At 38.0% G+C, this 17170-nt stretch overlaps 1 protein-coding gene across 7 annotated transcripts in view; it reads right to left on the reverse strand.

Moving 5' to 3' along the window:
- Positions 1–17170, reverse strand: part of EML5 (EMAP like 5) — a 180883-nt gene that overhangs the window by 14391 nt on the left and 149322 nt on the right. For 6 of the 7 annotated variants that reach the window (XM_031001613.3, XM_055361816.2, XM_055361815.2 and 3 more), the window contains exons 28-31: positions 14434–14512; positions 12899–13028; positions 8846–8944; positions 4498–4518 (exon numbers count right to left, since the gene is read on the reverse strand). In XM_031001613.3, the coding sequence (XP_030857473.3) occupies positions 4498–4518; positions 8846–8944; positions 12899–13028; positions 14434–14512 (329 nt within the window). The remainder of the gene's footprint in view (positions 1–4497; positions 4519–8845; positions 8945–12898; positions 13029–14433; positions 14513–17170) is intronic. The other variant, XM_063698104.1, reaches the window with a different exon arrangement.

The following is a 17170-nucleotide window of genomic DNA, read 5'->3' on the forward strand; positions in this document are numbered from 1 at the left end:
AAGTTTTAAAGGATATTCTTTATCCCCTAGTTTGCCTTTGATGCAGTATAATAAAAACTGTATTTTTTTTTTTTTTGAGATGGAGTTTCGCTCTTGTTGCCCAGGCTGGAGTGCAATGGCATGATCTCCGTTCACTGCAACCTCTGCCTCTGGGGTTCAAGTGATTATCCTGCCTCAGCCTCCTGAGTAGCTGGGATTACAGGCACCTGCCACCACGCCTGGCTAATTCTGTATTTTTAGTAGAGATGGGGTTTCTCCATGTTGGTCAGGCTGGTCTCGAACTCCCAGCCTCAGGTGATCTGCCTGCCTTGGCCTCCCAAAGTGCTAGGATTATAGGCATGAGCCACCATGCCTGGCCTAATAAAAACTGTATTTTAAAAGAAAATTTTAACATGGGCCATTAGGTATGCCAAGTGTATTTTGCCCTTTAGTCTCTGTAGTCAGTAACTCCTTACTGCATACTCAGCATCCATTACATCCTTTCTTCCCGCCAAGGCTCCAGTTTTATTCAGGAATCTACTCCCTCCTAGAGCATAAGTGATTCAGGGGAAACAAACTGCATGCTCAACTAATAAGTCTGAGCCCACTGTGATAATACTGCCTCCACTCCCAACCCAGACCTCAGTGATTAGTTTAATAACCCAGACTTAAACCAATCAGCACATGGTATTCCCCTAGTATCTTCTCAGTTCGCAGTTTGCTTTGTGTCCTCACACAAAGTCAGGCTAAAATGACTCAGTCAGGCTAAACGGAAGGATTTTTAGGTCATGGCTCTGAAAAGGATTTTTTTGCTTCTTTCCCACTGGATAACAGCAAGGAAGCACATAACTCCAATTGCTACTGCAGCCATTTTCATGACCACAAATGCAACCAGCCTTATCGGTGAAGCCAACACTGTGGATAGCAGAGCAGAAGAGATGGAAAGTCCCTGGGTTCTGGATGACATCATGAAACTCCTGAAGCAGCACACTCCGGAGGCTACCCTCCCTCTTCATTCTTGTGTGCTAAGGAATTTCCTTATCCTCTGCTGTAAAATGCAGACACCCACTGAAGTTATTTGATGGGCAACTGCCTGTCACTACAAATACTAACAGAGAATGAGTTTTCTCTGCTTAATTGCCTTAAGGATCAAAAATATCAAATTCTAAGGTGCAGTCTTAGGAGGGCTGAAATTACTTTATCAGAGACAAAAGATATTCCCATAGTGTCCACTGAAAACATATCTAATGTATTCAATGGTAACTTTTCTTTTTTCTTTTTGAGACAAGGTCTCTGTCATCCAGGCTGGAGTGCCATGATGTGATCATGATACACCGCAGCCTCGAATTCCTGGGCTCAACTGATCTACCTTCCTCAACCTTCCGAGTAGCTAGATCTACAGGCACATGCCACCACACCCATCTAAGTTTTGTATATTTTTGTAGAGATGGGGTTTGCCATGTTGCCCACACTGGTCTTGAACTCCTGAGTTCAAGCAATCCACCCACTTCAGCCTCCCAAAGTGCTAGGACTGCCGGGCACGGTGGCTCACGCCTGTAATCCCAGCACTTTGGGAAGCTGAGGCGGGTGGATAACCTGAGGTCAGGAGTTCGAGACCAGCCTAGCCAACATGGTGAAACCCCATCTCTACTAAAAATACAAAAAATTAGCTGGGCGTGGTGGCAGTTGCCTGTAATCCCAGCTACTTGGGAGGCTGAGGCAGGAGAATTGCTTGAACCCAGGAGGCAGAGGTTGCAGTGAGCTGAGATTGTGCCATTGCACTCCAGCCTGGGCAACAAGAGTGAAACTCCATCTCAAAAAAAGAAAAAAACAAAACAGAAAAACCCAAAGTGCTATGATTACAGGTGTGAGCTACTGGGCCCAGCTCATATCTCTTCTAATGTATTTATTCTCCCACATTGCAAAGTGACAATTTAAAATCTTTATCCTTGTTCCAACCTAATACCCATTCCCCACCTCCTCAATCTCAGTTGATGATACAGGGAAAATGGAAGTCATCAGACAGTACTTCCTTATTTTTCCATCCCCAAATCTACCAGTCTTCTTATATTTGTACAAGAAAGAATGTCCAATAAATTTCGCTCCTTATATCTGTGGATAATTTCTTCCTGCCAAACTGATTTCTCTCAAAGTATTCCCCATCCCATTTAGCTCACTGTTCAAGCAAAAAGTTAACAACTGGCCTTGATTCCTCACTATGTCATATGCCCATACCCAATTAATCAGAAAGGATAACTGGCTTTACTCCAGAATACACCCCATATTTGTTTCGTTCTCTCCACATTCACTCCTGCCACCCTGCTTAACTGTTTTTTTGCTTGGACTACTATAACGGCCCCCTAATTTTCCAATTTTCTCTCTTCCCCCTCTACATTCTCAATAATATAGTGAGAGTGATTTTCTCAAAGTATAAATTCAGTCATATCACTCCCTTGTCTAAAATTCTCCAGTGACAGCCTCTGCACTTAGCATGAATCCAAACTCTTCTCCCTGAGCTACAGCATCCTGCATGAGATGACCACTATCCCTCTCTACATTCATCTCAGAGGCCTTCCTCCAGTCACACTGACCTTCCAGTTTCTTGATCCAGCCTCAGGGTTTATGCAGGAAAGATTTAATATAAGCAGGGTACTTGCAGGGTACCAAAAAGCAGTGCAAAGGCCCAAGGTTACTGTCATCAGAAGGGCCTGCTTGCTGGGCTAGCTCTTGGCCAGTGTGTAAGAACTTCTGAAGTGTTCTCCATGTTGACAAAGCTCTTTTGTCCACCTGGGGCGCTGAACACTTGCTTTCTTCAGGGCATTTGGTATTTTGGTAGTTAAGGCTGGTCTTTATCCCTATGTGACCAACCCCCAATAAAAACTCTGGACTCTGAGACTTCAGTAGGCTTGCCTAGGCAGAAACACCTCATGTGTGTTGCTGGATTTGACTGCTGGAGGAAGAAGCAGGTTCTGTGTAACCCCTGGCACAAGGGTGTTGGAGAGACATAGAAACCCTGTAACTAGATGCTCCGGATTCCACCTCATATGTCTTTTCCCTTTTCTGTTGAATGTAATAAACTAAAGCCTTAAGTACCTCTGAGTCCTGTGATTTCTCCTAGTGAACTGCTGAATGTGTGGGAAGTCTTGGGACCCCTGAAACTGGTCTGAGCCTGCAGCCCCCAGATCATGCCTCAGCTATCTACTCCTGGCATAGCTGAATGTTACCACCTCTGAAAAAACAAATACTTTGTTTTATTGCCATCATCTCATTTATTGTTTTTAACACATTTCTTGCCATCTCATCTCAAATCATCAAGGTTTTTTAGTTTTTCTTTTTTTTTTTTTTTTTTTGTAGAGACAGGGTCTTGCTGTTGCCCAGGCTGGACTTGAACTCCTGGCCTCAAGTAGAACTCCTGTCTCAGCCTCCCAGAGTGCTGGGATTACAGGTGTGAGCCACTATACCCCGCCTGTCATCTCATTTGATTACAATACAATCCATGCTTCACTGTGCCTTAAAAGTGTGATATTCAAAAACTATTTTTGTTTTTTGTACCCTTGTCTTGACATGATGGAGATTTACTGGTTAAAAACCAAAATAAAATAACAAGAGATAACAGATAGTGCTCAAAATCTGTGAATTATAATTGTGTTACTGGAACTTGCAGGGTACCAAAAAGCAGTGCAAACAGATGAGTGTCATCTATAGCCTCTGTAGCTACTACACACCTCTGCCATTGTAGCACAAAAGCTGCCACAGAACATATATAACTTCATAAGCATGGTCGTGTCAAATAAAACTTTTATTTAAAATGCTTATACTTTTATTAAAGTGCTTAAAACAGTGCTGAGAACAGGGTCTCACTATGTTGCCCAGGCTGGTCTTGAACTCCTGGGCTCAAGTGATCCTCAGACCTTGGCCTTCCAAAGCACTGGGATTACAGGTGTGAGCTACCATGCTTGTCCAAAAAAACCATTACTATTACCACAGATTGAGTTCAGAATCATGACATTAAAATAATGCATTCTTCATTAAAAAAAATCCGCAAGTTTTTTATAGAGTAACAAGATACTTGATGATATGGTTTGGATGTATGTCCCTGCCCAAATCGCACATTGAATTGTAACCCCCAGTGTTGGAGAACGGGCCTGGTGGGAGGTGATTGGATCATGGGGGCAGATTTCCCCCTTGCTGTTCTTGAGATTGTGAGTTCTCATGAGATCTGCTTGTTTAAACGTGTAGTACCTCCCATTTCTCTCTCTTCCTCCTGCTTCCACCATACAGGACATACCTGCTCAAGCCCTTTGCCTTCCACCATGATTGTAAATTTCCTGAGGCCTCCCCAGCCCCATTTCCTGTACAGCCTGTGGAGCTGTGAGCCAATTAAACACATTTTCTTTGTAAATTACCCAGTTCTTTATAGTAATGCAAGAACGGACTAATATACTTGAACTTAAGTTTAATATGCACTATCATTACCAAACAATATAAATAAAGCAGAAAATGTTTAGTTTTCCTTACCTGACATGTCTGCTGAATCACCTATAATGGAAAATAATTATCTATAAATAACATAAATCTGTAAAATCTGTAAAAACCTAAATATCATATTAATTATAATTTAAACTATTATATACAAAATTGGTTTTATTACATTTGATTGAGTAAACTGTAAGAGAAGGCACTCATTTCAATCATACATACTTATTAACATGCTATGTATGATCTTTCAATCTTCCTTCGGATAAAAATTTTGTTTTCTCTGCATTTAATGAGTTACATAAACTTTTAATTATAATAACTTTTAAAATGATACTGATATGATTTAAAATTATATTACCCTCATTTTGGTTTATAAAAATGTACTGCTAATAATAGACTCTCTGGAGTTTTAATGACAGCAAAGGTTACTATATAACTCAAGAAAGGAAACAAGTTCTTTCTTTCAACTGAAGATTTTCCATATGCATCTTTTAATGCATCTCTGTCTCCAGGGAAGAATTAGATCTAAACCTTCTGAGCTGAGAGACATGATGGCAAAGCTTACTGTGTAACTCAAGAAAGGAAAAAAGTTCTTTCTTTCAACTAAAGATTTTCCATATGAGTACAAGTTTGCCAAGAAAGAAAATGTGAAAGCTCATGCTCATTATATTTGTGGTAGAAATACCTAATAACCAAACTTTTCAAAATAGCAGTCTTTAGAACAAGAAAGAAAATAAAAATATAGGAATCCATTGAAGACAGGTGATTGTTTTTTGCTTTGGTAAAGCTTTATATCCATATGAAATAATGATTTAAAAAACATATTGATAACATAGGACCATAGTGCCTTGACCTGGAACATGAGGAAAAACAGAATAAAGTACTTAACTCTGCTGAGCAGACCACATAGGAAATATCATTTTCAGTTATGAATATGCTCTATTAACAACCAAATGGTGAGAGGGCTTGGAACTTTGCCACCTGAAGCCTGGGTGAAAGACTGGGAGTGTTTGGTTTGGAGAGACTAGGTTTGTCTCTGAATATTAACAGGGTCTGGGACAGAAGTACAAATGAAGGCTTGAATGTCATCGGCCTAAATATTTTAAAGCTATCCATCAAGATAAAACGTATTAAATAAAATATATTCTAGCCTCTTACCTTGATGAGTACACTCCTATAATGATCTGGAAGGCAGATACCAATTTAGAACTCCTTAGAGTTTGGGCAGCATGAGACAACCTGTCTCATTCTCTTCCATCCCACACCACAAAGAACCATGGAAGCTCATGTGTGGTGCTATGAACTGGATGTCTGTCTTCCCCCAAAATTCATATACTGAAACCCTAATCACCAGTGTGATGGTATTAGGAGGTGTGAAGGTTATGAGGATGGAGCCCTCACAATGAGATTAGTGTTCTTATAAGAGACAGGAGAAAGATAATCTTTTTCCACCATGTGAGGATATAATGAGAAGACAGCCATCTGCAAATACAGAGAAGGCCCTCACCACAACTTGACCATGCTGGCACCCTGATTTTGGACTTCCAACCTCCAGAGCTGTGAAAAATAACATTTCTGTTGTTTAAGCTACAAATTCTGTGGTATCTGTCATGGCAGCTCAAATTTCTTAAGACATGTGGTTATCCTAGCTACTGCATTAAAACTCCATCCACCCCTACACAAGGAACAGCTTGGCCACCCCTCAAGAGTATACACATTGGTTGTACAGTCTGTCACTGGGAGGACACACGCAGAGAAAAGGCTCATGCAGGGCCATTAGTAGGTTCAGGACCATCTGGTAGAGAATTCTGGGATTTCATATACCCAAAACATGGTCCAGTGGAGAAGTAGGCTCCCCCATGGAAAGCAATCCCCTTGCTCTCATGTACACCTTGTTCCATGGAATGTAGTTGGAGGGTGCCCAAAGGAGACCTTTTAAAAGAGAAGCAAAAGGCTGGGCACGGTGTCTCATGCCTGTAATCCCAGCACTTTGGGAAGCCAAGGCGGGCAGATAACAAGGTCAAGAGATCAAGACCATCCTGGCCAACATGGTGAAACCCCGTCTCTACTAAAAATACAAAAATTAGCCAGGCGTGGTGGCGTGCACCTGTAGTCCCAGCTACTCAGGAGGCTGAGACAGAAGAATGGCGTGAACCCGGGAGGTGGGGGCTGCAGTGAGCCGAGATCGTGCCACTGCACTACAGCCTGGGCAACAGAATGAGACTCTGTCACAAACAAAGAAACAAATAAAAGATAAGAACTAGATAAGACTCAGGGAGAATATGCTAGCTGTCTCCAAAACTGGAAGATAATGCCATGGGAATGTGACTAGATGTTCTAGATACACCAAGAATGAGGGCCAAAGAGTAGCAATCACAGACAGATTTCTGTTGTATATGAAGAACCACTTTATAACTAAGCTTCCCAGGGAAATGTTTACTTCATTAGGTATTAAGTGGCAGCGGGGTTCAAACACACTGTAACAGAGAGGACAAAATGATATACTTGGCCCTAAAATTCCAAGATTCTAGCCAGGAAAAAAGTTTGAATGTAACTGGCTAAAATAGTACAAAATCAAACATTTCAATTCCTCTATGATCTATATGATTTTTAACAGAAGGAACAATAAACATTGTAAATGCTGTTTTGTGTTTTGTGGGTATTAAACAAGCCTGACAGCAAAGTAACAAAACAATTCTCTTTATGTGTGAGGAGAAAAATAAAATCCTTTCTTATTCTTTAGTCTTCCCTTGAGTCTATCTTAATTAGTCACCAGTAATTTTTGTTATCTATCTTCTGGAAGGGTACAAATGGTGTAAGGAATGGAGCTACATATATAATCTAAAATTTACCTCTGTACTCCCCAGAGTTTGACTTGGAAAGAAAGAGGAGGGATATAATTAGCCATTTCATATTTTCTATAGTGTTGTCTTTCAAAATAAAGGGGAGAAAAGGGCCAAATTCCTAAAAGATTAATTTGTGACCATGACATTTCTTAACTAAGAAAGAAAACCACATCATTAAAATGATAAATAAGTTGCCTAACAGAGGGAGAGCAAAGGAAAGAAAAGGAGAAGCCAAGGTGGGAAATGAAAGAACCATACTTTCTAGAATTCTATTTGCAGAACGTAAATCCCATTAATACAGGGATTTTGCCTTTTTGTAAGTAGCCCATATCCCCAGCACCTAAAACAATATCTCGCACATGGCAGGTGTTCAGTAAATTTGTTGAGTAAGTGAATTTACTCAATAAAAATTAACTAAACAGTAACTATGTACCAAGAGGCATTGAGCTAGGTACTTAGGTAACATAGTTTCTTCATTCCTCAAGGAGATGGGCCTTGTTCCTTGTGCACAGTGAAAATAAGACTTCACTTTCCAAAATCTTAGCACAAACAGAAGCTAGACCTATGTATTTATATGCAAAGATTAGAATATTTTCTGTATAATGGGTAATATTCCATTTACTTTTAAAAGTAGAAAACTGTACAAAAAGGAAAAACACAAGGGTCTATGTGGCATAGCTTCAGAACCAGGCAACCCAGACAACAAATTCCTGACTATCAACTTAGTACTCACATGAAAAATAAAGATATTAAAAGTATAAATTATCTTAGTCAAGAAGAAAAGGGACCTGGAAAGCTAGCTTAGCCATCAAGGCCCAATAAATTCCAACAAACTCAATGATTTCAATAAATTTTACAAACGTATTGAAGTTTATGAAACTTCTGCCATATTCATATTTAGTAATCACAGGTTGGCAGATATGTCCTAAACAGACCTGCCATCCTCTCATCAGTTTGACTGTAGAGTTATGGCCTTTGTTTAACAGTTTTTCACAGAGGTAAAAGAATACAGGTATATTTCAAAACAGCTCAAAACAGTTGGTGAATTAGGTCAATGACAAAGAAAAGAAAAAGGCAGAAGGGATTTACCAACAACAAACAGACTTGGGTCCTCTCTTCTTTCCAGCCTAAACCCCCATGGAAGCAGGGTTCTACCCCGCCCAGTCTAGTTATTTCTTAGCTTCCCTTTGTTTACTACTTCCTCTTCAAACTCCTCTTTTCTGCTTTATATGCTATTGACTTAAACCTTTTTGCTGACCAGAAATTCCTGCTAAAGGACTAAATCCAACTATTTCAACTACCATACAATAGTTTACTTTAAATTTTGGATTGTCAAGACCAACTCAGATAACCAGAGTGAGTGAGAGAAAGGTACCTGGAAGCAAATAATATGGTATAATTGGGTAGGGCTTTATGTATACATAGATTTTGAACAATCGATAAATCAATAAAATTACATTTTGATTTTTTCCTTGGATATTGAATTTATTTGAACAAAGCAAATGCTTTAAATTGCTTCTTTTTAAAATACAGAAACATACCTACTTGGCCAGTTGCCACTATGTTGATAAATTTGGGGTGCTGGTTTACTGTGAGGCACAGAATATCATCATTATGTTCCTGATAAAAACTCTGAGAACCTACAAAAAAGAATTTGAGAATTAAGTTTGAAAATTTTAAGATGTAACAGCCAAAAGCACTTACCCAGAACAATAAACTACTCTTTAACTTATTTGCTTATTCAAAACATGTTTTTGAGCACTTACTATGTATACAGCATCGTAAGGATAGAAAAATGATTCGGAATTATGTAATGGGATAGAGCCGTAAAAGGGATAAACAATACAGTACAAGGCTGAAGATTCCAAGTGCCACAAGAGAGTTGGGATCAAAATGCTATGGGAATTCAGAGCAGAAAAGATTAATCTCATCATGGGAATATGGTACTCCTGGACTGACCCAGATAGATTTTACAAATGTAAAAGTCAGTGGGGAAGGGCCTTCTAGACAGAGGAACACTTTAAGCAGAGGCCTAAAGGCAGGAAAGTGTTGTGTATCCATATAACAGGCTCATTTGGCTGAAGTGTAGGGTCATGAAGAAGAAAGATGAGTAACATGGTTGGAAAGGCAGCTTGGGACTAGAGTTAGGGAGGATTTTGAGTGTCAGCCCATGATCCTTCTGTTTTGGTTTCTTAAAGAAAAGGATTTGCCAGAGTCACACAGAAACCAGTAGTAATTTTCCATTTAATAATTTGGGCCATATTGAGTCACATTTTATATTTGTTCTTATGTCAGTGGGGGAAGAACTGCAATCTGTTTTTGTTTTTGTTTTTTTGTGACAGTCTCACTCTGTTGCCCAGGGTGGAGTACAATAGCGTGATCTTGGCTCATTGCAACCTCCACTTCCCCGGTTCAAGCAATTCTCATGCCTCAGCCTCCCAAGTAGCTGGGATTACAGGTGTGTGCCATCATGCCCAGCTATATATTTTTTGTATTTTTAGTAGATACGGGGTTTTGCTCTGTTGGCCAGGCTGGTCTCAAACTCCTGGCCTCAAGTGATCCGCCCATCTTAGCCTCCCAAAATGCTGGGATTACGGGCATGAGCCACTGTGCCCAGCAGGAATTGAAGTTTTTTGATCAAATAAGTATAATGTGATTCATCTGGTAGTAGTAACAGTGAAGAGACCTTGTAAGGCTATGACAGTAGTCCATGCAGAAGGGAAAAAAGATAGACTTGTGGAAGTAAAATGAAGAGGTGGAAAATGAGTTCAGAGCAGTAGGTTGGATCCAGAGGATAGAGAACCATGAATAATACTAGGCCCCCCAAAAAGCAAAACAAAAATCAAACAACTGGGGCACTTCAACAACCCACTGATAGTGTTAGATCATCAAGGTAAAAAACTAACAAAGAAATTCTGGACTTGAATTCAATACTTGACCAATTGGACATAACAGAAAGAACACTCTGCCCATCAACCATAGAATATACATTCTTCTTATCTGCACATGAAACATACTCCAAGATTGACCACATGTTCAGCCATAAAGCAAGTCTCAATAAATTCAAGAAAATTGAAATCATCTCTGCCATACTCTCTACCCACAGTGGAAAACAGAAATCAATACCAAGAAGATCTCCCAAAACCACACAATTATGTAAAAATTAAATAACTTGCTCCTGAATGACTTTTGGGTAAACAATGAAATTAAGGCAAAAATTTAAAAAAAATCTTCAAAGTAGATTAAAACAGAGACACAACATACGAAAATCTTTGGCATGTAGCAAAAGCATGTTAAGTGTTAAGAGGAAAGCTTACAGTGCTAAATGCCTATCTCAAAATGTTAGAAAGATCTCAAATTAACAATCTAACATCACACCTGGAGGAAATAGAAATACAAGAACAAAGTAACCCCAAAGCTAGCAGAAGAAAATAAATAACAAAATCAGAGCAGAAATGAACAATACTGAGACCCAAACATCTATACAAAGAATCAACAAAATAAAAAAATCGGTTTTTTGAAAAGATAAACAAGATCAATAGACCACTAGTAGTTAGCTTAACAAAAAAAGAAGATCCCAATAAACACAATAAAAAATGACAAAGATCACATTACAACCAATCCCACAAGAACACAAAAGGCCCTCAGAGACTATTATGAACACCTCTAAATACACAAACTAGAAGATCTAGAGGCTATGATGTTAGTTGTGGGCCTCTAAAAAAAGAAGAAGATGATGAAAAATCTAGAGGAGATGGATAAATTCCTAGAAACACACAACCTCTCAAGATTGAATCAGGAAGACACTGAAATCCTAAACAGACCAATAATGAGTTGCAAAATTGAACCAGTAATAAAAAACCTATCAAAAAGCCCTGGACCAGATGGATTCAGAGCTGAATTCTCCCAGACATACAAAGAAAAGCTGGTGCCAATCCTACTGAAACTATTCTAAAAAATAGAGGAGTGGGCACTCCTCTCTAACTCATTCTGTGAAGCCAGCATCACCCTCATACCAAAACCTGCCAAAGACATTTGAAAAAAGAAAACTACAGGCCAGTATTCCCATAGAAAACTACAAAACATCATCCCTATGATGAACATAGATGTGAAAAGCCTCAACAAAATACTAGCAAACAAAATCCAGCAGGACATCAAAAAATTAATTCACCATGATCAAGCAGGCTTCATCATTCCTGGCATGCAAGGTTGGTTCAACATATGCAAATTAACGAATGTGATTTACCATATAAACAGAATTAAAAACAAAAACCATATGATTATCTCAACAGATATGGAAAATGCTTTCGATAAAATCCAACATCCCTTTCATGTTAAAAACCTTCAACAAACTAGGAATTGAAGGAACACACCTCAAAATAATGAAGCATTTATGGCAAACCCACTTCCTACACTATGCACAATGTATCCTCAAACTGGTGAGAAACCAAATATAATAAAAACTAAAGCAGGTGGCCTAGTCTCCATCTGCCCTCTCTCTAGACACCCCACCACTAGAAAAGTGATTAATTACAAATCAGAAAAGTAAAAATAAAATTATAAGTATAAACATGAGAGTTTACACATACATTCCTTTCTTGTTTATCTTACTCTTCCTCATTCTCTCTGAAGGACAGACAGACCTCAATTAAGAAGGATTTTTCTCTCTAATCAGTATGTTTTAAATGGCCCAAATTATTAAATAGAAAATTGCCGCTGATTTCTGTGTGATCCTGGTGAATCCTTTTCTTTATGAAACCAAAATAGAAAGATCATATTGATGGTTAATACCGACAAGAGGTGGTGGATTATAATTAACATCATCAATCTACTCTTTACCCATTCAGGATGAAGCTATCAGAGGAAAACCAGAATGAAATAGATAACCTTTATTTTCACTTCTAACTTTCAGACTTTCATGAAGTTTGCCATTAAATTGTAATAAAACAATTCAAAATTAAATACTTAATGTTATTAGTAGCATTATCACATTGTTCATCAAATGATGCTAACAGAACGTTATTTGCTCTTGAATAATCCAACTGAATAATCCAATCAGTTAAATGAACATCAAGAAATAATTTTCTCACCTTCTTGGATCAAACAAGGTATCATCATAGAGCCACAGATAAACAGCTTTCTTAGCCTTTCTTCCTTGACTTTCCAAGGCCTCAGTAAGAACACTTCCAGCCCCAGCAATCACCCACCCAACATGCTACATTCAATCACTATCAGAAACCACCATCCAAACCATCTATTCTCATCATGAGGTTATGGGAAAATAGAATTAAAGTTACAAATGGATTCAATATAAAACATGGTTTTAACATACAGTAAAACCTTTACTTCTAATAGAGACTTATGAGCACTTTGCATTATGAATTCCTTTTCTGCTGTATTATACTCTCTTAAAACTGAAATTTGTTTACTTGAAATATTACTAGAAAGTTCTGAAATATGAAATATTTTTATTCTGGAGTGTTTCTCCTACATTTCAATTACTATTTATAGCTTTAACAAACATTTTAAGCTGCTAGATCAAAATTTCTAAGTTAAAAAAAGTGATAGAGGGATGGAGAATCAGGGTTTCCTACCTGTAGCAACATTGTGCAGAATTCCAACAGATGCAGTGTGATAAATTATATCATCACCATCATTTAAATAGTGAACATTATTCCTACAGTCTCTGCCTCGATAACCAAAAATGAGCTCCAACACAAGGTCCTATAATGATAATAATAAAACCATTATATTCTTCCTCATGTCTAAATGTTCACCACTGTTTTGTTGTATACATAATACTAGTGTCTGCAGTCAAAATGGAGGATGCATTTTTTATGTTTTACAAACTTAATATACAAAATTAAGCTACTCATACTTCTTTATATAACCTGTTTTGGGCAGCTTAAACATACATTCTATACTTTTCTATATAAAGTTATGAAAAGGAAAATGGAATCACAAGGTAGTCTGATTCCAAGAACTTTAGTTCTTAAGATTTCACATGTAAACACTGAGGTACAGTTGGCCTTACATATCCAAGAATTCAACCAATTCCAGATAGAAAATATTGGGGAAAAAAACAATAAAAAATAACATTTAAAACACAATATAGTATAACAAATATGTATACAGCATTTACACTGTATTAGGTATCATAAGTAATCTACAGATGGTTCAAAGTATGCAGGAGAATGTGCATAGGTTATATGCAAATTACTATGCCATTTTATATAAGGCACTTGAGCACCTGTGGATTTTGGCATCCCCAGGGGGAATCTATCCCCCATGGACATAGAGGGACCGTATTTTTTGTGTCCAAAAGAAGAAATTTTATATTCATTGTTAATCAAAGTATCTGACCTACATACAAGAGTCAGGATAAATTATGTCCAAGTCACATACTTCGAAGAACTCAAACAGTACATTCATCATCGGTGGACAAAAACTAAATATACCGTCTCTGACAATTCATGCTAAAGTTCTGGCAGATAATTCTGCAACTGAAAATGTACGTTTCATTGACTTTGTAGGACTAGGTTGGGGAGGGAACGACAGCAATCACCATCGCACAGCTTTACGCCTTGTTTACATTTGATTTAGCAGAGTTTGGTTGTTTGCTGCTGCTACCGGGATTATGAAATGCCTGAAGAGCCTTCTTTCTTCCTCAATTATTATGTAAGGTTACTCTGGCTGGAAGCAGAGACAGAAGGAGAAATAGGCTTCATGAACCCTGTACAGTGAATATATCGCACAGGGTCAAAATTCCTATTTGGTATAAGTACTTACTCTTTAATTTACAAATTTAAGCCACTAAATTTTAGATACTGCCAAGGTGTCTGTGCTTCTATAAGCAAAAGATCATTCACACATACTTAGGTTTAGGACTCCTCTGAGATACAGTTCAATTAGGGTATTATTCACAGAAAAGTAAACGGAAGACTAATTTAAAAAATTAAGAGAAACAGAGAATATCCATCCAAAACTCAGACTTACATAAGAATTAAGTCAAACAAAAAACAGTACTCAATACACTGATTTTCGTGAAAACTAATGACAACACTTGGGTGTTTTATAAAAAAGAACTCTGGATACATTTCAGTAACACTGGAGAGTGAGTTTTCCTTACCTCTATAGGTCTCTTTTTCTTGCCTACATTGTTTGTCTGGAGTTTCTCTGGCTGTGGTGGGGCCCTGCTCACTGGAGGCCTGCAACAGAGAAGTGGGGAGGAGGAAAGGCATGCAGCACTCAGTGCCTTCACTGAGCCTCTCACACCATCCCTCCCAGAGAGGTGTCTTGTCACACCTTCCCAAAGATGACCCATTCTGTGGTCCACTAGACTGCCCTCTTCATCTTGAGAGCTTCTAAAGCAGGAAGGTAGAAAGAAAATATTACAACTTTTATTCATTTTATTTTTTTTGAGACGGAGTCTCACTCTGTCGCCCATGCTGGAGTGCAGTGGTGCAATCTTGGCTCACTGCAACCTCTGCCTCCTGGATTCAAGCGATTCTCCTGCCTCAGCCTCCCGAGTAGCTGGGATTACAGGTGTGTGCCATCACACCCAGATAATTTTTGTATTTTTTTAGTAGAGACGGGGTTTCGCCATGTTGGCCAGGCTGGTCTTGAACTCCTGACCTCAGGTGATCGGCCCGCCTCGGCCTCCCAGAGTGCTGGGATTACAGGATCAGGAGTGAGCCACCACACCCAGCCTTTTCTCTTCTTTCTTTCTTTCTTTTTTAGACCAAGTTTCACTTTGTCACACAGGCTGGAGTGCCGTGGCACATTCTTGCCTCACTGCAACTCCACCTCCCGGGTTCAAGCAATTCTTGTACCTCAGCCTTCCCAGTAACTGGAACAACAAGCGTGCACCACCACACTCAGCTAATTTTTGTATTTTTAGTAGAGATGGGGTATCGCCATGTTGACCAGGCTGGTCTGGAATTCCTGGCCTCAAGTGACCCGCCTACCTCGGCCTCCCAAAGTGCTGGGATTAGAGGAGTGAGCCACTGTGCACAGCCTTACTTTTAATTTCTTTGGTGTACGTGTCATAATGTAAATAACAGCACAAGAGTAGACTGTTTATAAACAAATGTGAAAATGTTAATTTAACATACTCAAATATTTCTTGATGGGTACATTAACAACAAAGCCTGGATTACTGTTCTAAAGTATCTAACAGAGTATCTTCACATGGCAGGTACTGAATACATCCTTCTTGAAAGTGAATTTTCGTAATATTTCTATGAACGTTCCACACTGTTAGCAATATAAATCACATCTGAGTTCAAATTTGTATTTATCTGTTTCTCCATGCCCTTCACCTTCTCTACTTGCTGAAGTCCCTAGTACTGGTTAATGGCATTGCCATCAGATGGTTACTCAAGGAAGACATTTTATAGTTACAAAGCACTGTAAACCATACAACACACTATAAAAGGAAATAACTATTATTATTGCTTCCAACTCTTTCTCTTCCCTTATTCTCACTATTTACTAAAAATGTATCAACTTTACCTACACAGTAGCTGTCAAATATCAAATCTAGCCCCTCTTCTCTGTTCAGGATCTATTTATAATGTGCCGTGTCCCAACAGGTATATTGAGTTCACATTTTGAATTATTTAAATGTAGAAGCTCTTCTCTAGAACCTTTAATTTTTTAAAAAAATGCAATTTAGTTTATTATTTTTATCTCAACCATTATTCAAATATTGAATAACCAGAACATTGAATTTAAATCAATCATGCACCAATCCCTTTCCAAATTTTAAGTTAATATTCAATTTGTAACACCTAAATCAGGAAATAATACAAATTAACCTTCCCATGTAAAAGACTCCAACATTTATGAACAAGTCTCATAAAATTAAAGGCATAAAATATACTTGCATTTTCAAAATGGTTGTCAAGTTATACATCAATAAAAGTAAATGTGCTATATCTTAAACATCCAATAAGAAATGAATGGGATGTTGATACGCAATATGAGGCAGCATGTAAAATATATAAGCATGACTGGTGTCATAAAAAGTAAACATCCTTTTCAAGAATATATAAACAATGTTTTCAAACCTTCTTCATATACTTTTTTGGATGCCCACAAGGAAAAATAAAACTGAATTTATCATATTTAACACTTAAAAATATTTCTGATAGGACCATTTCAAAGAGTGATAGAAGCCTTGCTTTTTTCCCCAAGTCAATTTTGTTGGTGAATATTATTCTATGTTACTGTCTGACAGCTTTAAATGTAACCCAAACAATAAACAGGTAATTTTTATCTATATAATCCTATGTAACAATTAACCACATTTTAATTTTTATAAAGATCATTTAAGCATATTTTAATTTTTATAAATATCATTTATATAAGGTATATCATTGCTGAAAATAAAATTATACAATTTATAAAATTATACAAGTTGAACGGATAAGTTTTAGTAAAGCAGTTACTTATACAGAGTAAGTCCAATAATTAAGATGCTATTCATTTCAGTGATACCAATTCCAAAGGAAAAAAATGTGCAAAACTGTGAAGAGAGGTAAAGAACACCAAGTAACAGTATCCCATTAATGCTAAATATGGAAGATAACAAAAATACAAAGTTAGGCTTTGTAAACACAGCAAAGAGAGGATTACCTGGAACCTCTTTTCAGCAGCAGATAAAGAGGGAAAAAGATTACAACATAAATTTGAATTGAAAACACTAGTGAAATACCTCCTGTAATAAAATATTTTAACAAGTTTAATGCAGACAGCTATATTGCATAATATTAAAGGCCTGTTGTTTTTTAGTTTATAATCCCAGCACTTTGGGAGCCCGAGGCAGGAGGATCACGAGGTCAGGAGTTCGAGACCAGCCTGGC

Source organism: Gorilla gorilla, chromosome 15 (genome assembly GCF_029281585.2).
Source record: "Gorilla gorilla gorilla isolate KB3781 chromosome 15, NHGRI_mGorGor1-v2.1_pri, whole genome shotgun sequence".
In the NCBI taxonomy this organism is placed as follows: Eukaryota; Metazoa; Chordata; class Mammalia; order Primates; family Hominidae; genus Gorilla; species Gorilla gorilla.